This window comes from Ascaphus truei, chromosome 2, assembly GCF_040206685.1.
Source record: "Ascaphus truei isolate aAscTru1 chromosome 2, aAscTru1.hap1, whole genome shotgun sequence".
Classification (NCBI taxonomy): Eukaryota; Metazoa; Chordata; class Amphibia; order Anura; family Ascaphidae; genus Ascaphus; species Ascaphus truei.
The window spans coordinates 302,710,495-302,733,905 of NC_134484.1; the positions used below are offsets into that span (position 1 = coordinate 302,710,495).

General features: G+C 41.0%; 2 protein-coding genes across 2 annotated transcripts in view; both read left to right on the plus strand.

Annotated features, from left to right (window-relative positions):
- Nucleotides 1-23,411, plus strand: part of TNS3 (tensin 3) — a 458,389-nt gene that overhangs the window by 372,045 nt on the left and 62,933 nt on the right. Inside the window, exons 25-27 of the mRNA XM_075588602.1 lie at nt 21,567-21,733; nt 21,957-22,080; nt 22,172-22,255. Coding sequence (XP_075444717.1) covers nt 21,567-21,733; nt 21,957-22,080; nt 22,172-22,255 — 375 coding nt within the window. The remainder of the gene's footprint in view (nt 1-21,566; nt 21,734-21,956; nt 22,081-22,171; nt 22,256-23,411) is intronic.
- On the plus strand, nt 9,010-10,190 carry LOC142488848 (uncharacterized). The gene is made up of 3 exons (XM_075589186.1): nt 9,010-9,092; nt 9,456-10,136; nt 10,183-10,190. The coding sequence occupies exons 1-3, from the start codon at nt 9,044-9,046 to the stop codon at nt 10,188-10,190; spliced, it is 738 nt and encodes a 245-aa protein (XP_075445301.1). The 5' UTR covers nt 9,010-9,043.

Sequence of the window (23,411 nt, forward strand, 5' to 3'; positions counted from 1 at the left end):
CCTGTGTGTCGCGTGACCGCGGGACTAGAGGGATACGGGCACCCCGTATTTGGGCCTGTAACTCGGGAAGTAGGGGGTCTCCAAGGCTGAAATAAACTTTGTTTCGCTCGGAAGACCCCCTGCTCCCCCACACTAGTATCAAACCCCACCCCCCCCTTCCAAATAAAACATCATTACCTTAGTGGGTAGCTACTAAGGTAATGAAGCTGCTTACATTTTATTTTTATTCATAGTGTGCGTGAGCAGGGGGTCTCCTGAGCTGAAAAAAGTTTATTTCAGCCTTGGAGACTCCCTACTTCCCGAGTTACAGGCCCAGTTATGGGGTGCCAGTATCCCCGCCATGTTAAAATTGTGGGTCACGTGACCGCGGGACTAGAGGGATACGGGCACCCCATAACGGGGCCTGTATCTCAGGAAGTATGGGGTCTCCAAGGCTGAAATAAACTTTGTTCAGCTCAGGAGACCCCCTGCTCACGCACACAATTAATAAAAATTAAAAATGTAAGCAACTTCATTACCTTAGCAATGCCCGCTAAGGCAATGAAGGGGTTAAGGCACAGGTGCCAACCCTGTGTGTCAAAAACCTAAAACATGGCCTACACAGTACAGTACATTTAAATAAATCACCCCCCCGTACCACCAAATACACATACTGTACAGTACATTACATTAATGGGCCAAATAACTATTATCCAGATATGGATAATAGATTATTTGGCCCATTATTAAACACATTAACTACAGTAGCATACCAGTAATAAAATAAATACAGTTCTACTGTACTTACTACCACCGCAATACGGTGAATGGGGAGAATGAGAGGGGGAGCGGAGACAACGGGCGAGCGGGAAAATTACATCCCGGGCAACGCCGGGTAGATCAGCTAGTTTTTTATAAATTGTATCTGAAGAAGCATTTATGGAATTACCCCTTTCTCACAATTGATTCCTTTAGTCAGCAGATTCATCTGCATATCTATTTTGGTCCTGTATACAGATGCAAACTCAATTCACATAATGAACTGGATGGGAATGTTTTTGAGATTGTGTTTTATCTGCTAAAGCCATTGACTTCTTAATTGAAAAGCACTGTTCATTTTGCTTAATGGAAAAAGTGTCTCAAGAGTATCCTTAAGGCATTGGAGCACAGGTTCAAAGTATAAGGGGGATGGGGAAAGATCACTTTATTTGCCTTAAAGCTGCAGTTCAGGCTCCCGTTTTTTTTTTTTTTTTAGTTTTTTTTTTTTACTTCAATAGTTTCAGTTGTGCAATTTCTACTTACCTAAAAGACTGCATAGCTGCCGGTCAATTCGTTCTCCGTCTATTGATTGGCAAAGTTTGGCGACATCTTTAAATATGGGGAATGTAAATCGTTGCTATAGGAACAAGCATGCTTGTTAAAATAGAATACAAGAAAATTGGTCTTTCAAAGTTGTTGTTTTTAAAACAGAAAATGCTAAAAGTATTTTTTCTTACTACAGAACTGATTTATTTAAAAAAAAACACACATGCAGGATATTGCATGAACTGCAGCTTTAACTCTAGTGTCCAGAAGCTTTAAAAAAAAAAAAAAAAAAGTTTAAATAAAAATCACTCCCAATCAGATGCTTCTGTAGGAATAGAGTTGGTGAAAAATGGTGCTCAAAAGTGCTGAGGTCCGTATACATTAAATAAAAGAGAGCACATACTGGGTAATGACTAATCAGATAATCACAGTACTAAACCTATAAGGGGGCTCTAAAGATACCCTGAAGGTGGGGGTAGGTTGCCCAGAGACATCCTCCCCTGACCTCATTGGGTTGGCCCAAGGTAAACGTACTCACGATACTTATATCCCCCAGTGGCTCCCTTCCAGAGCGTGCCGCTGTATCCAGGTAGAGAAATCCAAAATGCGAAGTGTGTGCAGCGCACAGCAATAAATGAGGATAGCAGGTCTGGCAAAATAAAATCCTTTAATGAGAAGCCATAAAATAGAGGGCTGCAAACCTTCTACGCGTTTCTTGCAGGTTATGCACTTTATCAAGAAGTGCCTTACATGATATACCAAACATTTAAATACAGCTGACTGCCGTTTTTGCGCCAAAAACGAAAGACGTCATCCGTCTAAAATAACCAATGAAAAACGCTCATATTGCGTATGCGCCGAACCGACAGGCATAGAAGAAACCCTCACTCCATGGCAACACCAATCAGGGCTCCCAGAGCGCATACACCTCCGCGAACTATGACGAGCCAACCACAATAGAGCAAGGCAACTCCACGCCCCGTCGGCCCACGCACGCATGCGTGCGCTATCCCGCCAGGCATAGGAGAAACCTCACTCCACGGCAATACCAATCAGAGCTCTCAGAGGGCAGACACCTCCGTGAACCATGACGAGCCAAACCATAGCAGCGCAAGGCAACTCCCCGCCCCGTCGGCCCGCGCATGCGCGAATGAACGAGGCTAGGACTGAAACTCAGTTCCCCTCCGTCCCCATAATATTAAATATATAATACCAATAGCATGCGTGCGCATCCAAATAGTGCATAAAGCAGTAGCTGAAACCACGCACGAAATGCCAAGCAACCCTCTGGAGGATATAGAGGTCATAATCATAGCTACTAAATAATCTTTGACAGATGTGCAGATTATGTCCAGCAAAAATATAATAATAATGATAGCTACAAAATATACTATTAAATATTCCATAGATAAATGCAGTATAGCAATAAGCGTCGGACTCCTGTAGTCAACCGTTTAACAGAATGAATCCTATATCCAATCATATCCTGACAGTTTTACTCATATAATCACAGATATGACATCATAATGAATAAATATATGAGTGAAGATAAATTAATAATTAAGGCCTCAGTGTGTCAGATTGAGACACACCAAGGGTTCAATACAGGACTTGATGCTTGGATATATATAGTTCAAATATATTTAACAGTAATACATTCCATACACCATAAATGATACAATAAGAGCATTTGTTGACATTCCCATCTTTAACTGTTACAGAAAATAAACAATAAACTCAGATATCATATAAAGTGTATTATTTATACATATGTCATGTTTTTATAGTTCAAGTATAGTTAAAGGATCAAACTCATTTGAGAAATCCATTTTATAAGTGATTTCCAGATGGGATCAATATAGAGTGGAATATCAATCATTTTTTGACATGAATCTCCTCTCTCAGTGGACTGTAAATTGCCCTGTGAAACCTTTTGACTTTGACACCTGTAGGGACTTATTAATCTCATTATTAATTCAATATGAGACATGCATTATTGTCATTATTTGAGATTATATAAGTTAAATGATAAGAATCACTTATAAAATGGATTTCTCAAATGAGTTTGATCCTTTAACTATTGAACAGAAGGATAAAGAGAAGTTCCCTATATGCCGCACAAGAAAACACCTGTACCTGTATTAAAACTTACTATTTATTAATAAACACTTAAAATATATTTATTGCAGCAGTAGTGTAAACCAAAAAATTAAAAAGTAAATTAAAAACGGAGAGGTTAGCTGTATGCCTAATTCAGACTAACAATGTAGATAAAACCACTATTGTAAGTATGAGTGTCCCACAACTATATAATTATACTAGAAGTGGTAGTGGTTCTGTTACAATTTTAATGTCCTTAGAACACTACTTCCAAATGTTAAGGGATGTAACCTAAAATGATGTATAGATTCAAAATGAGTGTGGTTTATCTACATTGTTAGTCTGAATTAGGCACACAGCTAACCTCTCCGTTTTTAATTTACTTTTTAATTTTTTGGTTTACACTACTGCTGCAATAAATATATTTTAAGTGTTTATTAATAAATAGTAAGTTTTAATACAGGTACAGGTGTTTTCTTGTGCGGCATATAGGGAACTTCTCTTTATCCTTCTGTTCAATATTAACCCCTTCCCTGCCAGCACCACCTCCACACTTTATTGCAGTTTTTGTTCCTACACTACACAGGTTATACCATTTAGTTTTCCCTCCTTTCACAATTGGTATAGTGCAAGGTGCACACCCTATGACCCCTCTGGGCCATTCCATCCCCCTCTGATCCTTTAACTATACTTGAACTATAAAAACATGATATATGTGTAAATAATACACTTTATATGATATCTGAGTTTATTGTTTATTTTCTGTAACAGTTAAAGATGGGAATGTCAACAAATGCTCTTATTGTATCATTTATGGTGTATGGAATGTATTACTGTTAAATATATTTGAACTATATATATCCAAGCATCAAGTCCTGTATTGAACCCTTTGTGTGTCTCAATCTGACACACTGAGGCCTTAATTATTAATTTATCTTCACTCATATATTTATTCATTATGATGTCATATCTGTGAGTAAAACTGTCAGGATATGATGGGATATAGGATTCATTCTGTTAAACGGTTGACTACAGGAGTCCGACGCTTATTGCTATACTGCATTTATCTTTGGAATATTTAATAGTATATTTTGTAGCTATCATTATTATTATATTTTTGCTGGACATAATCTGCACATCTGTCAAAGATTATTTAGTAGCTATGATTATGACCTCTATATCCTCCAGAGGGTTGTACATTTGTTTTTACATTGGTATATGAACATACCTTTTAATCATATTTTTCATTATTGGGTAACTTTCTTTATTGTCACATATATGTTGTTGTAATGTTACTGACTGCCCATATCAGTTCTTTCTCAGTCTCTTTATATATATATATCCCTTTTTTGGGCTACAAATGCTTGGCATTTCGTGCGTGGTTTCAGCTACTGCTTTATGCACTATTTGGATGCGCACGCATGCTATTGGTATGTGAGCTCGTGGTATTATATATTTAATATTATGGGGACGGAGGGGAACTGAGTTTCAGTCCTAGCCTCGTTCATTCGCGCATGCGCGGGCCGACGGGGCGGGGAGTTGCCTTGCGCTGCTATGGTTTGGCTCGTCATGGTTCACGGAGGTGTCTGCCCTCTGAGAGCTCTGATTGGTATTGCCGTGGAGTGAGGTTTCTCCTATGCCTGGCAATATAGCGCACGCATGCGTGCGTGGGCCGACGGGGCGTGGAGTTGCCTTGCTCTATTGTGGTTGGCTCGTCATAGTTCGCGGAGGTGTATGCCCTCTGGGAGCCCTGATTGGTGTTGCCATGGAGTGAGGGTTTCTTCTATGCCTGTCGGTTCGGCGCATGCGCGATATGAGCGTTTTTCATTGGTTATTATAGACGGATGACGTCATTCGTTTTTGGCGCCAAAACGGCAGTCAGCTGTATTTAAATGTTTGGTATATCGTGTAAGGCATGTGCCTTCTTCTGTCTTTTGCCTTTTTTTTCTTTGATTCCTCCTGATTCTATTGCATACATCTTAGAATCATTACTAGCGGTGCCCAGTTGGGCAGCATATTTGCCACAGTGTAGCTTTTTGGTATGATCTCTTCCTGTTTAGCCTGAACTGTTACATCTGAATGTTTTGAGAGACAGCCCGAGGTAATCTTCACAAATGGAGTTTTAGCTGTCTGCCAGTGAGTATAGATAATATTATTGACTTTAATTTAAGAGTTTAAAGCAGCAAAACATGTGAAATCTTATGTTATTTTTTTTTAAATACCGGTAAATCTGTTCTGTAGCATTAGAGAAGTGACTTTATTTTTTTATTCAACTCTTAATACAATTTTTTAATGAGTTTTAAAACATCCTTTGATTTCTATAGCAGGTTTTATCCCACCTGCCAAGCAGTGCAAGATCTTTACAACACTTTCCGGTTTGTGATTATGTGTTGCCAATGTTCCCAGCAGGTAGAGCTGCAAACTGTAACAATAGATTGTGTTACCTTAGTAACATAAGGATACATTGTATCTGCTAAATTACACTGTCTCGAGGATTTATTGAAACTGAAAGGCAGCCATTATTTTAGACACATAGGGCCTCATGCAGTAAGCGACGATTATGTGAAATCGGCAAGCTTATCGATTAGTCATGTTATTGGCGTTTTTCCCTCTCCGTATGCAGTAAGTGCCGAATACATTCAAAATCAACCAGAAAACAAATCCGCCCACTCTCACGATGATGAGCCGATCACACACAGGTGTATCGGCGTGCGTGGCGGGGTGCTGTTAGGTTGCACAATCACAAATCTTGCTGAATCAGGCGAAACAAGCATGTTTTTGATTGCGCGCCATATTTAAAGGCAACGTGTACTGCTAATCATTCTCTGTGTTGTTGGGAGTGAGAGAGAGAGAGAGACGCACAGAGCTGGACGATTGAAGATTTGCATATTGACTGAGAGACTTGTTGTGTATTGGGTGAGCTTTGTCCTTTGTTGTTTTGTTTACATCTTTGTCTTGTTTTATATGTGGAAGTGGGTCGTGTGATTGCCTGTACATTTCTTGTCTGTTTTTTGTGAGTGCTGGAAGTATGCCCGCAAAGCGTGGGAAGAGTGATGCTGGTGGGAGTGGGAGTGCTACTCGTGCGAGTACGCGTCGGAGTGAACGTTCTGTTCAGGGGAGTGATGTTGCTGGTGCACCGAGTGGTGTTGCTGGGAGTGGGAGTGCTGTTGTTGGGAGTGGGAGTGCTGGTGCTGCGAGTGGTGTTGCTGGGAGTGGGAGTGCTGTTGTTGGGAGTGGGAGTGCTGTTGTTGGGAGTGGGAGTGCTGTTGCTGTGAGTGTGAGTGCTGGTGCTAGGAGTGGGAGTGCTGGTGCTAGGAGTGGGAGTGCTGGTGCTGGGAGTGCTGCTGGTGGCGCAGTTGCTGATGGGGTGTCTGGTGGTGGCGTGCTTGCTGGTGGCCAGCTTTTGGAGGCTCTTCCATTGGAAGAAGGAGAGTCCAGTCAGCACCAGCCAAGCTCTGACCCTAAACCTGCTCGGAAAAAACGTGTGGAGAAGCCACGTAATCCTCGCTTCAATGACCAGGAAAATAGGGCTCTTGTCACTGGCATTCTGGAGCACTATGACAGTCTCTATGGACATTTAGTAGGTAAGTGTAACTTTACATTTATTATTCAAATACATGTGATCCTAGGTCATCTGAGTTTTGTTCATATGCAAATATGGGTACACAATATCTTTCTATGTTCATTAGTGTGGAAACACAGCTTTTTATCATGCCTTACAAGGACAAATAAACACAGCCGGTCAATTTGCCAGAACTGCATACAATATGAATGCAACCTTGCTTACATGTATAGGTTTAGTAGTGAATGCTCATGTGCTGCACATATTACACATAAAACAGCATGTTTGATATCTCTTGGAACAGCTAGCAGTGTAGGAAACTGGTGCTTATATTATTATTCATTTACCTCATATCTTTTATATGTTTTTCAAGGGCGGACAAGTGCAGCAAGCAAAAAAGAAATGTGGGACACAATAGTCATTGGTGTCAATGCCTGTGGGAATAGTGTCAGGGACAAGTATCATTGTCGGAAAAGATTTGATGATATTAGGTCCAAATTGAAAAAGAAAATACAAGACCAACGCGTGCATGCTACTGGCACTGGAGGTGGGCCCACACCACAACGTCTCATATTGACTCCATTGGAGGAGCTGCTTCGGCCAAAATTACTTACCGTCGTCGTGGAAGGCTTGGCTGGTGACCGTGACATTGGAATTTATCCGTCACAATTTCCAGCAGGTGATAAATATTACTGTACTAGGCGTGTCGTTGCTTACAGTTATTTTGCATATTTACACTGCTTTTTATACTGTCTTCACAATATAAGCATACCTGCATCTATATATGTATATGTCTGATTCTGTATATATATATCTCAAAATAGACATATATGTAGTAGTCCTACTAAAAGCAGTAACTAATATAGCACGTGCCATTGCGTGCTCATTTACATGTGAATTCCCAAAATGCATAGCTGCAGTGGAAGCAATTGATGGTGGGCGAAGATGGGGAACAACAGGGTAGTACACGTGTAACACATGTTCATGAGAAATTATTAGTAGCTACAGGTACAGAACAGAAATATGTATCATATTATTGTGTATTTTATTGATTTTACTCCGACAAACATGACATTACTGCCTATTTTAAGCATGCATCAAAGAAATTGCATGTAACGGCCTACAAACATCACTGGCACTAACACATCTATAGTTGCTTATGAAAAGGTCCATTTTTGCTTTATGTCATATACAGACAGCATAATGAGGCACACGTATCATATGTTATGTCATTGTTTTCATAACTTAAACACTGCAGATGACTACTTAGCTCATCTACCATTGTGTTAAAGCAGCTGCAATTAATATCTCATCACAGCATACACTTCAACAGAGGGGGTGGGGTTCAGCACACACACTAATTACAGCCTCATTTCACGGTCAACTTAGTTCACACCATTTGCACCTGTTTCAAGTCATTGAAAGGTGTGGCTGATTAGGCTTTTTGGGGAAGGGAATACCTTTCTTACAACCTGAATAGCACAACTGAAGTTAATCACACTCATTTGAAAGCTTAACTCTAGCTACTAAATGCCCCAACAACTCATTACTTATCAAAGCGTACGTCACACATTAGTTCACTCATATCTATAGTTGAACTACTATGAAAGACACATTATCACACACTGCATGTGTTGTCTTGTTGAGTCACAGCCACATTCAGGTGTGCCACATCTTCGATTAATGTACCACACATATCCTCTACCAAAAAGAACACTTTTTGCAATATGACCACCTTCATGATAACCATTGTGAATGGTCATCTCATGATAGTTATGTACATTATGATACTGATATCACTACACAACATATGATTTTTATGTACTCATTTAATCTATTTATCCTCACGCATTACTGCAGAAACATAGTATGTTGTATGTTAGGGAACTCAAAAATTCTAAGTACACAGGCATGTACAGTGTTATTACAACTATTTATGTTCACTTTCACACACATTTTCGGTTAAGGAACTGATGTTGTTAGTTAATCATAAATACAGAACATACAATAAGTGTTTGTTCAATATTTACACATGTAAATGTAAAACTTATGTTATTGTTATATATAGTTGCCCCTGGAGGACATGTGTCACCTGAGATGGAACAAGTGTCTTCACCTGGGTCAGCCAGCTCAACACTACTAGAAGGTGAGTGTATCATTTGCTGGCCATATAATATGTGCTCTTCTATATGTTATGTTGTCATGTGCATTATTTGTTTTGCACATCTTCTTTAAATAGGATTACTTAGTGTCAGTGAAAATTAAGTGTAAGGCAACATGTATTGTGTTAGTGATGTTAATTATCATGTAGGACTTCTGAGTTTAGAGCAACTTTTCATTCATTCATATTTCATACTGAGTCCAAACATTATTCGTAAGTCAAGGTAGTTTTTAATGAGGTTATAAAACGTATGCTAACATGTTAGGTGTTACTTAGGACACAGTACAATTACATAGTAACACAGCATACATTAACATGCCATTTAATAATGTGTACATTTCTTTTTAGAACATCATGGTGATGAGGATGATGAGTATGATGAGGATGACGCCACAGAAGAGACTGAAATACAATCATGTGACCATGAAGAGGTGCCAATAGAAACTGTTGTACCGCCAAATCGTCCATCAACTTCCACATACGATGCAATTGTAGCTTCAGAGGGAAAAATAGTGGACGCAGAAAATCGTCGCCATTCAGACATGATGACAGTGCTGGAAAGGATGATTGGACTGCAGGAAGAAACAGTATCACAATTGGCACATCTCCACAGAGTCTTCATTGAAGTGCCTAAACAGTTGCAAAAAATCAACACCTCATTCGAAGCATTAGTTGTTCAGCAAACACAAGCTAATTACTGGAGAATGACTAATGTACCACAATTCAACACCTCCCAGCCAGGATCTGTTCATGCAGGTCAGTTTTCACCACATTCATCTGATATTCATTCACCAGGCCCAAATGTTACCGGTCAAGTAGCAGACATTGCTGTGCAGGTTCCTGATGACATCCTACCGCTGCCATCTGTACAAATTCAGCAGCAGACACCTACAAAGGAGGCGACAAAAACAAAACAAGACACACATGAAACAGACCAACCATCACTTGTGCAGTGTCTACCAACTTGCTCACATGTGTCACTGGGCACAAGCCCTGTCCGTGAACAGTCACTACCCAAAAGCCCTGTAGGTGAGTCGCTGCCCAAAAGCCCTGTAGGTGAATCGCTGCCCAAAAGCCCTGTAGGTGAGTCGCTGCCCAAAAGCCCTGTAGGTGAATCGCTGCCCAAAAGCCCTGTAGGTGAATCGCTGCCCAAAAGCCCTGTAGGTGAATCACTGCCCAAAAGCCCTGTAGGTGAGTCACTGGCCACAAGCCCTGTAGGTGAGTCACTGGCCACAAGCCCCGTAGGTGAACAGTCACTGGCCACAAGCCCTGCCCGTGAAGTGCCAGAGGCCACTCAAAGTGGCTCTGTTGTGCCTAAAGTTGGTGGCAAAAGAAAAAGGAAAATTCAAGAGACAACAAGCAGGCCTGTTACTCGCTCGCAAAAGGAACAAAAAAAATAAATGTTATAATTCAGAAAATATGTCTTTGGCCTTGTTTTGTTGACTTCAGATTATCTAATTACTATTGTATGTATGCTGAAGACTGTGTTGTTTCCAAACTTTCAACTATGTTCTTGTACACGTGAAGTTTTGGAAATGTTAACACTCATAATTAATTGTGTTATAAATATTTATGTTGTAATCGTCTGTTCAGTAATGGTCCACCAGGAGCCAGTTGCTAAGTTTAGAGAAGCTGCCATTGACTTTGCAGCAAAACATTGCATTTGGGTGTGTTAATTGATGTAAGAATTGCATATGCATATTAGTCACATGCAATTATTAAAACACCTAAGTAAGTGCAAACATCTTTCTTGTACGTGTACAGCAGGATTATGTGTAAATTATTACTTACCTTTGCCTTGCTTGGCCATTGTAATTTTGTCCTTTAATCAGTTGTGTGTTCGTTTCTATAACATCTCAGAATGTATAATAATATATATACACACACACACACACACACACACACACACACACTGAGTGAGTGTGAGTGTGAGTGTGTGAGTGTGTATATATATATATGTATATATGTGTATATATATATATGTATATATGTGTATATATATATGTATATATGTGTATATATATATGTATATATGTGTATATATATATGTATATATGTGTATATGTGTATATATATATATGTGTATATGTGTATATATATATGTATATATGTGTATATATATATGTATATATGTGTATATATATATGTATATATGTGTATATATATATATATATATATATATATATATATATATATATATATATATATAGTACTATATAAACTGGTATACACAAACTAATACACTTCATGCTTCCTTGTGAAAGCACACTATTTTAATAATACAGGCCTAATGTTTGAGAAATATCCTAAGTATGAGACTCTAACAGTATTGTGCTTAAACAAATGTTTATTACTTCATTCAATCATGTTTCTCACCATTTAAATAGGTTTCATACAAGGTATACTTAATGCCATCAATGTTGTGTGTACTCCTGCAATATAAAAAAAAATAAAATATTATATATAAATATATATATATTTTTATAAGAGATATATTTATATATATATATATATATATATATATATACACACGTATTTAAACTCATGCAGACAGGGAGTTAACCAGACTTTCACATACACACAGAAATGTAAGCGGGGAAAAAACATTTCTTTTTGCAGGTGTGTTTTTACTGATATGCCTGGCTAAGAAATATTTTCACACACTGGTCTTTGTTAGTTTTCAAAAAAACACTATGTGAACGCATTCACAGTCTAGGGATGTTTTTCACAAACGAGATAAAAGAAGGAGAAATGTTTCTCCCACAGTCCCATATCACGAACCACAACTGTTAACCCAATTAGACAACCAAATCCAATTGGCGTTTGAAATAAGGAGTCAAAGTAGTTACTTTTGTTGACCTTGACAAGGAAAAACAGGAGTTTGTTAGCCATTCAGCACATTCATTTTGATGAGCAAATAACACAGACCTGCACACAGCTTTTGTGCTACTCAGACATGGCTGATGAATTCGTTAACAATATTAATCCCCTTTTAGGGTATAAGTACATGATCTGTGAAGCCATCTTGAACAGTCGCGGACAGAAAGCAAGCACACGCCAAATCGATGATTTCATTCGAGCAAAATATCCTTATTACCAAGACCGTAAGCATGCACGGAATTTTAATTCCTCAATAAGATTCACTTTATCAAGTAATGACTTTTTTGAACGTGACCAGGATAAGCTACAACACACCTATGGTTTCTGGAAGATTGCCCCGGAAAAACAATTTATCCTGAAAGACGGCACTTATATTGTCGTGAAAGGCATATTTATTCCTAATGGCAATAGCAATGTATCCGCTACTACTGATCCGTTTGAATCGATACGTGCTGCAATATCTGCAGCCTCCATTCCTGAAACCCACATTGTACAAGAACAAAAGTACTATGATTATGTACCAAGCCTTTCAGCTGAAATTGCATTGGAATGGGAACCGGAAGAAATGAACCTACCTCCCGACCAATTATTTGAAGAAAGCAGTGGCGATTCCTATGAGCGCATCCTGGAGGAGATATGTGCCATACTGGATTCAGCGGTTGGGTTAAGCGTGGATGAAAATGGCTTGCATTTCTGGAGCGACCAGTTGCAGCCAGGCGAAGAGTTAATTCTAGAAGAATGGTAAATATAACAATCGTTATGCGTTGACTCTGCGTTTAAATTTTTTTTTTTTTTGTAACCACCATTTTCACTTTCAATGCGTGGATACAGCGTAACATTGCAGACTGCATAACATGTAGCGATCACAAACAAATTGTTTCCTAATACAATATAGTAGGACCTGAAAGAGTAGTACACATTGCTGACGGAATAAATATACGTACTTTCCTATCCCTTTAAACATATTAGCAACATTTTACCATTACTCTAACACATACCTGTTTTGTTATCATGCAACATCTACAACATTGAAAACCGGGTCCACCACGTATGACGTGGGACCCTTGTCATGGGCCAAGGCGTCCTTAAAAAGGATTAGTGATGTAAGTCCCGCCCCCAAGCGACGTGCGCGCCTCAAAGCCTATTGGCTGTCATGTTTTGTTATAGTAACGGTAACTGCAGTGTGTCATGTGTGCGGCTCAGTGTTTGTAGGCGTCAACTGGGCGTTAGCCGAATGTTAATTGAGTGGGAGGAGTGTTAGCGTGCGTTTCACGGTGGTTTAACATGACGTCACACGTATTGCATTTGCGCATTGTGTTATCGGCCGTCCTTTCTGTCCAAACACGTCTGTTTAAAAAGAATACAGATGTACTCGTTTAGAACGAATGTAGTTTCGTCTTCATTGTATTTGAAATAAAGATGTTATGTTTACTGGTATTTTCAACATGTATTGAACGCACAACGTACGCTTTGTTTTGCGCATGCGCTAACAGTTAGTGGAGCCAAGCGTGAAGTGCGTGCGCACACAAAGATGTGCGCGCACATCTTTCAGTATACAGGCAACGTTCACTTCTTATACATAGTTATGCCTGCTACAAATTTAAAGAAACATTACATACTGATGAACAGTTTTACTTCTAACATATAAGTGAGTGACGTGTGTATCTACACAATCATATAGAGCTGCGTAACGCGTTGTCACGGATGCATATCTAGTAAGGTGCCATCTTTGACCATCATGTGTTTGCTGTATTTCAGAGATGTCGGGGAAGATACAATCGGATCAATGTATGATTTCAGAAGAGTCTACCTTTATATGAGATGATTGTGAGGAGGAGCCACCGACTACTATACTACATATGGAACTAATTTTATATTGCTTGCAGCGCTTATTAACAAACAATTAAAAATGTGATACCCTTATGCCTATATTGCATAAGCACTTAATTAACATAATGATGTTGCAAAAGAGTGCCTCATGAATTTTTATTGAGTGTTCTTTAATGACTACTAACATTTTATGACATGGTGTGTTTTATATATAACAACCATTCCCACTCTGCTAACACATTTGTGTATTCTAATATGTAATGGAACGTATGACTGTCGAAACTATGTAACAATAATAATAATAATATGAGCATGTTCATGTATAGGGCTGCTAGTTGTACGCAGCGATTTACAGACACATGTTTCAGCCTGAGGTCCCTGGCCCGTGGAACGTACAAATGTTTTTTGCCGCATGAGGCACAGGGAGATAAAGTGACTTGGCCAAGGTCACAAGGAGCCCACACCGGGAATTGAACCAGACTCCCCTGCTTCAAAATCTCAGTGCCAGTGTGTGTCTTTACTCAGTGAGCCACTCCTTCTCCCAATGTAAAGGACACTTACAACCAAGTAGCCATTTATTTTTAAAATCTCTTGTTACATGGGTATGTAGATAAAATGGTTTGGGACTGTAGCAAATAATGTTACTGGCCAGATGTTATGGTCCCCTCCAATGCATGATGTTCTGAATATGACATCACCATCATGTTATGAAGTACGTTTCTGTGTATATTTCATTAACCTAACTAACTATAGTTTACTGTGTTTATTAATCGTTTAGAAATACATAGTATAGTCAATATGATGATATAAGCTACCATAATAAAGCTGGTGTTATCATTTGTCGGTGTTATACATGGATCCTACACCAATTGATAGAGACACAAACAGTTGTCTTAAAAAGTGTGTCTATGCTAGTGATGAATGTGCTCCCGTAAGTAAACAAATAAGTACAGTTATCCCCTTTTCTCCAACCACCTCTATATTACATTAATGGAAATTATAAGGAAACCTACATAAAATGTGATGAAATGTGAGTAATCATTTTGTAATACAATGCACATGAAAGCTCAAGAGTAGCTAAATGCATATACATGATACAGAAAGTACATATATGTAACATTTGTGTTTAAACCAATATGTTGGGTTTTTAGTTCCAATAATTATAGGAAGATTGAGGTAGCCACATCTTATGAGAGATGTCAGCAAATATACATACCATGATCAGTCATACTGGAGATATACCTATAATGCAAAGGAACAATATATAAATTGCAAACATTGACATGCCATCTTCAGTACCGTAAACAACACAGCAAAGTGTGTATTTGGTGTTAAATGTACAACACCATGTATATTTCATGACATTCAAAATGTAAATCAGCCTGGTGTACACATCATATGGATGTACATGTTACACTGCACCAATAACATTGTATGTAAGCATACTAGAAGCATGAATGATTATGGGCATAATATGTGTTTTGTCTTAGCATAAGGAATAACACAATGCTACAATATTATTGCTTTGTTACCCAAGTTGTATTCACATACACACAACTAAAGTACAATTGAAGAGGGATTATATAACCTGTGCAACAATAACATACCGGTGCCACATCCCTTTGTGCACACAGCAGAGAAAAGAAAGGTGTGCAACCCATATTCATCTGTGTCCTAACAGAAGGTTATATAAAGAAACATTATTGTTAATATAACATAATTAAACTATAAAAGTAGTACTAGGAACATATGAGTTTGTACTTACAAGAAAAAAATGAATTGATGAGATTCTGTCGTGTCTGGCCACCACTGGCTGTTTGTTCATTTTCAGCAGCTACATGGGTGGGATGCTCGTCTACCAAAGCCTCAGCTAGGTCTGACTGTACATTGTGCCTGAGTGCAACATTGTGCAAAATGCAACAGGCAAGGATAATATCAGACACTTTTTGAGGCTTGTATAGAAGAGCCCCACCAGTTCTGTCCAGACACCTAAACCTGGTCTTGAGTAGGCCAAATGTCCTCTCTATAACAGATCTTGTAGATATATGGGCTGCATTGTACCTGTCCTCTGCTTCAGTTTGAGGGTTTAGCACCGGAGTCAAGAGCCACGGCCTAATTCCGTATCCTGAGTCACCTATAATGAATGGAGCACACATAAGCTGACATTAGTGATCAAATTGTACAATGCCAACATTCCTAAATCAACATGTGTTTTGTGTTAGAACATGTAAATATGTACTCACCCAGCAGCCAACCAGGTTCAAAATGTCCCTCTTCGAACGCATGGAAGACTGAAGAGTTCCTCAGGATAGAGGAATCGTGACTGGAACCAGTGAACTTGGGTACCACATGCATTATCCTCATCGTGGCATCACATACCACCTGTACATTGAGTGAATGGTAGTGCTTCCGATTGCGGTACACATGCTCACTCTGACTAGGTGCAATCAAAGCAACATGTGTGCAATCGATTGCACCCAGCACAGATGGTATCCCTGCTATATTATAAAAGCCAGTCCTGACTTCCAGCCACTCTGTTGCCTCTGTAGGAAAATGAATATAATTCCTAGCGCGTCTATTGAGTGCATAGAGAAACTGGGTCAAGGCCCGCGAGAATGTAGATTGCGAGACCCCGCCCACTATGCCCACAGTTGTCTGGTATGACGCGGAAGCAAGATAATGTAATGAGCACAGCATTTTAACAAGCCCAGGGACTGCACGACCTCTGGCTGTGAAAAAATCTAAATCCCCCCTTATCTCCTCATAAAGAGCTAAGATTGCTGCTGAACTCAAACGATAGCGACTTACAATCTCCTCCTCACTCATCCCATCTAACAGGGTTCTCTCCCTGTACAGACGCGGACGAGGCACAAGTTGTCTCCTCTGTCTTCTCCTCTGATCTCCTGTCCCTCTACCTGTCCCTCGGCCTGTCCCTCTCCCTGTCCCTGTCGTATCCGCGTCACTGTCACTGTCCCTCGGTGTGTCCCTACCTTGCCCTATATGATTCTCTTGATCATCAAGCATGTCATAGAAAAGAATGTTCCTGCGTCTCCTAAACATTCGCAACATTTTGAAATGAGTAGCTGTGAATGAGCAGGTAATGTGCGTCCTTTAAATAGGTATGTGATGATGTCAGGTGACATAGTAAAATGCAAGGTGTTACATTAACATAATAAAGTACTTCTGTGGCAAGCTGTGTGCACTTGTTGTTCTAAGTATTTGTTGTGTGTATTCTGCAGGGAATGATGATATTTGGCAATGATGTGACGTGAAGCTTTGTACAAAGATTGCTTGCAAATAAATAGTTGCATGTGCAATGCATGTAACACTTGTGAACGCAAGAGTCAGTCATGTAATGAGACAAAAAGGCTGAGATTGACGTGGGAAAAGTTTTGTGTAACATGTGTAATTATCCATGTTATTGTGACATGTTGGCAACAATGAATAGTCGTGTGCATATGCATGCATTTGTGTAAGGAGGATAGTTGGTATAGAATGAGTTTACAAGGTGTCCCAATGATGAATTACTGTACATGTGTGTATAAGTTAGGTTGAAGTGCTTGTAATGCAACGGTTACAATGTAAACATGCAATGTGATTGAGCGTCCAATAAGTGACGTCATGAAAATAGGGAGGACCCAAAAGTATATGTAAACATGAGAATACAGATGTACATGAACGTTTAAAGATGCGTGTCACATTACAAGCATTGTGTAATGTAAAGGAAGATGAATATACTGTGTATGTGTGACATGTGTGACATGTGTGACATCATGTAAATAATTGTCGCTGAGTTGAGTAAAATGTGTGATATGATGTGAGGTTCTCCTTTAAGAGTGTAGTATAGTATTTTCCCTTGCCACATCATCACATGATGAGTAATGTGACCCGCAAATGCTGAAAACATGTAAAAGTCGAATGTTATGCAAATAAGACACGTCAGCTGTGACACAATGCAGGGAATGCCCCCACACTGTAATGCAAATCCCCCTTGTATTGTGAGCAATGAAACGTAAACAGTACTATACTGTTATACGTCCCCGCTCCATTGACTTCCATTGATGTACAGAAGATGTTTTTTTTCTAAGTGCCGTTCCGGCAGCCTTAGCGATCGTTCTCCCGTCCAAAATGCCAACTTTAGTTGGCGGGAGAAATCGGCCATAACATCTCAATTTCGTAGTGCCGATCAGCCCCGATAAGCTGTTTTTTTTTGTTGAATCCAGCCGATTTAAAAAAGTGGCGATCAGTGTCGAAAACAGGCTTATCGGCAGGCGACTGGCCATAACCAAATTATCGGCTCCGAAACCTGGCGATATGAAGCACTTATCGGCGCTTACTGAATCTCAAACCCAATTTTGGCTATAACATGGCCATATTTCCCTTATCAACGCTTACTGCATGAGGCCCATAATCAGGATTTTTACAGATTTATAACAGGAGCATCAAACGATTGCAAGTTTAGGTAAAAATGTAGAATTATACATTGTCACATGCTTTACATATTAAAAGAAGGGAAAAAAGGGGGAATATAGTATTGCTGCTTTATCTTCATTAAATGAGATGTCACTGAAAATAGGTCATACATAATTTGTGAAAAATGGAGACGGTATGCGTAATGCCTTGTAAATTACTTCTCTGGTAATGCAAATTATGTATCTAGCATCATTTACTACTCCAATATAGAAAAACTATTGAAAGATAATTAATTGCATCAATATTTGTGTCAATTATAGATGTTGAGATTAGGGATGTACAGGGTGCCAAGAAATTACCCGGCCATATTTAAGATACCAAGAAATTACCCGGACCTGGCCCAGGGAATCAGGTGCCAGGTTTTCCATCCTTCTCTGCTGGCTTGGTGGTCCTCCTCAATCACCCCACTTTCTCCGGGGCGGCGGCGTGAGAACAGGATAAAGAATGGCAGGAGCAGGGCAGTAGAAGAGAAGATAGCAGCCTGTGGCGGAGGAAAGGGAGAATGGCAGCCTGTAGCAAAGGACAGCAGCCATTGGTGGAGCGAGTGAAAAATTACAGCCTGCGGCGAAGGTCAGTAGCCTTTGGCGGAAGGAGAGGATGACAGCAGCCAATGGTGGCGGGAGAAGAGGACCATGTGAGCGGAGCAGGAGCAGCACAGGAGGATGGCCGGGAAGGAGTCTGACCCTGAAGTCTTCTCTGATTTCCAGTGTCTGTCGCTGCTACAGTGTGCTCCTCCCCGGTCCTCCTTCCTGGCCCTTCTCCTGTGCCGCAGCTACTCTGCTCACATGGTCCTCTTCTTCCTCCATCGCCGGCTGCAGAGCTTTGCTGCAGGATGTCGTCCTCCACACCCTCCGCTGCTGGCTGTTGAGCTTCGCTGCAGGCTGCCATCCTTGTCTCCCTGTTCCACCCGCTGTCGTCATTCTCTGCAGGATGCCATCCTCCTCCTCTCCCACTGTCGCTGGCTGCTGTCCTCCAAACCTACCTGGCCGGGTAATTTTTTCTCCAGGTACCCAGTGTTTTTTAGAACCCGGTACTGTACATCAATTATTGAGATGTCTGTTCTTGTATTTATGTCTGGTAGTAATTTATCTTCTGTTGTTTTCTGCAGTTTGAACATTCTTAGGCTTTATACGCAAGTGTAAGGAATCGGGGAACTCGCCCAATGCGGCGTGTTCCCTCCTTACCTGCTGCATTTCAGTTCCCGCTCTCCTTACAGAGCATGCACGCACCCACGGTTCCTCTACTCGTACCCACCCCCAGTCGCGTTGCGCATTCTCTCACGCGCGGCGCACACACGTGACGGCGTACTCCGCCCTCTAGCTGCGAGTCAAGATTCTCTGATGTCTCTGTGTTCTGAACCTTTCCTTGCTTCCGCAGAGGCCGCGCCTCCGCTCCGCCCCTCCCTTGTCTTCTCTAGAGGAAGTGTCTTCAAGTATTCTGAAGCAAGCAACGCCATCTTGCTTTCTGGCAAATCCTGCCCTCTTCCTCCTGACAGAAGTAAGCCTCTCTCTGAATTTCTCATTGCTAACAGCTGCCGCTGCCTTTTAAATACAGTCAGTTGCTACCTGCCCTGGGTCCTGAGAAGTACTACCCCAGTATTCTATGCTTCGCGTGCCTGCCCATCACATGCTGTTCCTATCTGGACTTCCTCTGGGACACTTACTCTTCTCCTTTGGATTCCGGAAGACTGGGACAGTCACTCATTCTACTACTGAGGTTAGTTTACCGTGCGGGTAGTATAGGACCTGCTGATTAGGGTTTACCTTGACGTGGTACAAGGATTTCAATTCTTTGGCCGAAGGATTAAACTAAGAACCCTTACTTTGTATTTAGTGTTGCTGCATCCTTCTGTTTCTGGCATTATGTCTTCAAGGAGGCTGGGCGTCCTCCAGGTAGTAATTCTCTTGTGACCTTGTGCTCTGGACTCTATCCTCCCTTGCTCCTCACTAGTGGCAAACACACACACCCGCGTTAGTGCCTGAGAGCGCTCGCATCCCCGCTCTGCTGTCAGAGCATGCACGCACATTCAGCTGGGCTAGTCATGCCACAGAGCTTGGCTCTGCTCCTCCGGATGCGTCGCGCATTCGCCTGCTTGTGGCGCGCGACTATTTGCACCGCCCCCCAGCTGCGTGGCACTTACTCCTTTTTCGTGTCTCCTGCGGCTTCCCCACCTCGCTATCGGGTCCCTTTCCTTCTCTCGGCTTGTGCGTGGGAGCAAAACCGTAACAGCAAGATAGTTTGGTACTATCTTAATGTTTGACCATAAAATATGGTCTGGGATAGTCTTCATTGTGAAGAACTGATCTATACATTTTAAGGAATGTAAAGTAAAAAACAATGCCTATACAAAAAAGCATTTGGAAGAATGGGGGGTGGGGTGTGGGGGTGGGGGTAGAGAACGAGGTGAGGGGATGGTGGGGAGAGAGCGAGGTGAGGGTGGGGAGGTGAGTGAGGTGAGTGGGTGGGGGGAGAGCGAGGTGAGGGGTGGGGGGGAGAGTGAGGTGAGTGGGAAGAGGTGTAGAGAGGGGAGAGAGAAGGGGAGAAGAGAGGTAGAGGAGGGGAGAGAAGTGGGTGTATAGGGGGAATAGACGGGGAGGGGGAGAGGTGGGTGAAGGGGAAATGGGGAAGAGAAGTTGGGGACAATGATTTTAACTTCAAACTAAATAAAAAACAGATACAAAATTACATTAGCAGAAGCTATGCAAGCGGTGGAAGAAATATTACTTTGTGGCAAGTAACAAAGTTACTAGTTAGGACCCACCAGCTTCTGACAGCAGTAGCAGCTGTGTGAGTGAGACTGCATATGCTGCTGTGCTGTGTGTGACGAGAGTAGCGGAGGTGCAGTTGTGAGAGAGAGCCTGCATATGTCCCTGTGCTGTGTGTGAGGAGAGTAGCGGAGGTGACGCTGTGAGAGAGAGCCTGCTTATGCTGCAGTGCTGTGTGTGAGGAGAGGAGCATGGTGCTGCTGGAGCTTGGACGGGAGAGGTATTTACTGTTAGCAGTTTTAAATTTGGCAGTTTTTTTTATTTTCAAATTCTCAGTGCGCTTCCCCTATATCTCTGAAAGGTGAATTGGCAAGTTGCCAAAAATTCCAGGCATTACTGAATGAATTATTCCTGGAATTTTAACCAATCAGAGAGCAGGGATTTCAATAATGCCTGGAATTTTACAAATTTAGCCTATAATATAAAACAACTGTTATTTAGTAGTATGTGATCTTTACTACAATTATATATAAATATCGGGCAGCTAATCTTTTTGCTTTTTTGCCGACAGGTTCACAAACAGACGATGTTTCTTTGGCAAGAATGAGAAAGCTCAGTTTTGGTCAGTATGACAATGACTCTCCAGCTCAACAGCAATACAGCACGTACGGCTGGAAGAAGTCACCGGAGCAGGATTCAACTCTTAGGTCATTTCCAATGATTGGACAGCCAAAAGAGGTATTTTTGTAAAAATACACTAGGCATAGTCTGTAACACACAGGCCTATATGTTTAGTGCCGTGCTAATCTGTAAACTTGTGACCACCATTTAAAAAAAATGTGTTAAAAGGTTTTCAGGCTTTTAATGCGGCAATACAAAGGTTAGCCTCCAGTTGTACTGTACATTAAATAATTTTTCCCATTTGCATTAACATTTTTGCTGTGCTTCGTGTTTGTTTCAGGTGAGCATTCCTAGTTACCACGGAGACTTTGATGAAGTAGATAATATATTTTCTCCTACTAAGAATGGTAATGAACCTGTTCCACCTACACCAGCTTTTCCTATTTCACCAGAAACGCCCTATGGTAAGAATAAAGGTATCATTAAACTGTTGTTTCCGAATCGATTCAATCACAAAACTGTGCAATACTTTTTTTTTTTTTTGTATTTTTTCAGGGAAAACTCCTCCCAATTATCCTCAAATGATTGAAGCTAGGCAACAGTTCTGCAGCCCAACAGACATTTTCAGATCGGGGCATGGTGAGAATATCACACCCTTTTCATTCTACATTTACTGTATTGTAAGCTCTTAATATTTATGATAACTTGAGTTCTTCTATCTATGATAAGGATAGGTTGGCAGGGGGAGAGATGAATCCATAAAAAAAATATATATTTTTTTTTTAAATGGTGTGTGCGATAAAAAATATATTATAAATATATATTTTATTTTATATTTTTATTTATTTTTAAGACAAAAAGACAAAAGGCATACTTATCTTTTATAGGAAAATGGACAATTGTTCTGTTCCCTATTTGGATTGGAGTTTTCAATATAATTTGCTACCCAATTTCTACGGTATTTAAAACATATGAACAATTCAAATTTTCGAGTGATATAGTGAAAGAACATACTATAAATACCCTATCTCAGGATATCTACCTTAGTCATGTGCCTATTAGTTTAGCCTTAATTCAGGTGAACGCTTTGAGTCTTTATGAGGACACTAAGCACCATCATGGAGAAGGGTTACTGATGAAACGTTCACTGCATGTAGGGGCTGGTGTAACGCTCACGCTGCCCACAAACAAGACAAGACCCCGGCACTGAGGTGGGAAGGTATAACACCACACACCCGCAGCAGCAGAGACGTGCCTGGAAGGCGGATAGTTTAGCGTTGCCGTGTCTGGGTTGGAGAGTGTAGAAGATGCGGTATACTTGCTGAGTTCTTGGATTGGAGAAGACAGGATAGTAGGGGTCCGTACGCCGTGGTCTGGGATTGGAGAGAGCAGCATAATCCGAGTCCGTATGCCGTATTCAAGGGTAGGAGAGATCGCCGTAGTCGAGGGTATGCCAAAATCCAGAAGGGTCCACAAACAAGCCGAGTCGGTACACAAGAGGTTAACTGCAAAGGAGACCAAGCACTGCACAACAGAAGTGAGCTTCACGAGGCTACATAGGATTATGTTGAGCAAAGCATGGGAGGAATCAGGAAGTATTTAAAGGCAGGACAGACCAATGGGAACAGGAGGCGGAGCAGAGGCGCGTCCCCAACGGAGCTGGGATAGGCTGCAGGCAACAAGACAGGGAGAAGAGACTTGCCATGCAGCTGGGGATTGTCGCACGTCATCACGTGTGCGCATCGCGCAGGAGAGATACGCGGGAGGTGGGACCAGGTTCCGTGCGGCAGCTAGA

Excerpts from the sequence above, each read along its gene's own strand:
- LOC142488848 (XM_075589186.1), top strand. The coding sequence starts at position 9,044 with ATGGAACAAGTGTCTTCACCTGGGTCAGCCAGCTCAACACTACTAGAA. Across the intron at positions 9,093-9,455 it reads CAGCTCAACACTACTAGAAG|AACATCATGGTGATGAGGAT; the intron begins GTGAGTGTATCA and ends ATTTCTTTTTAG.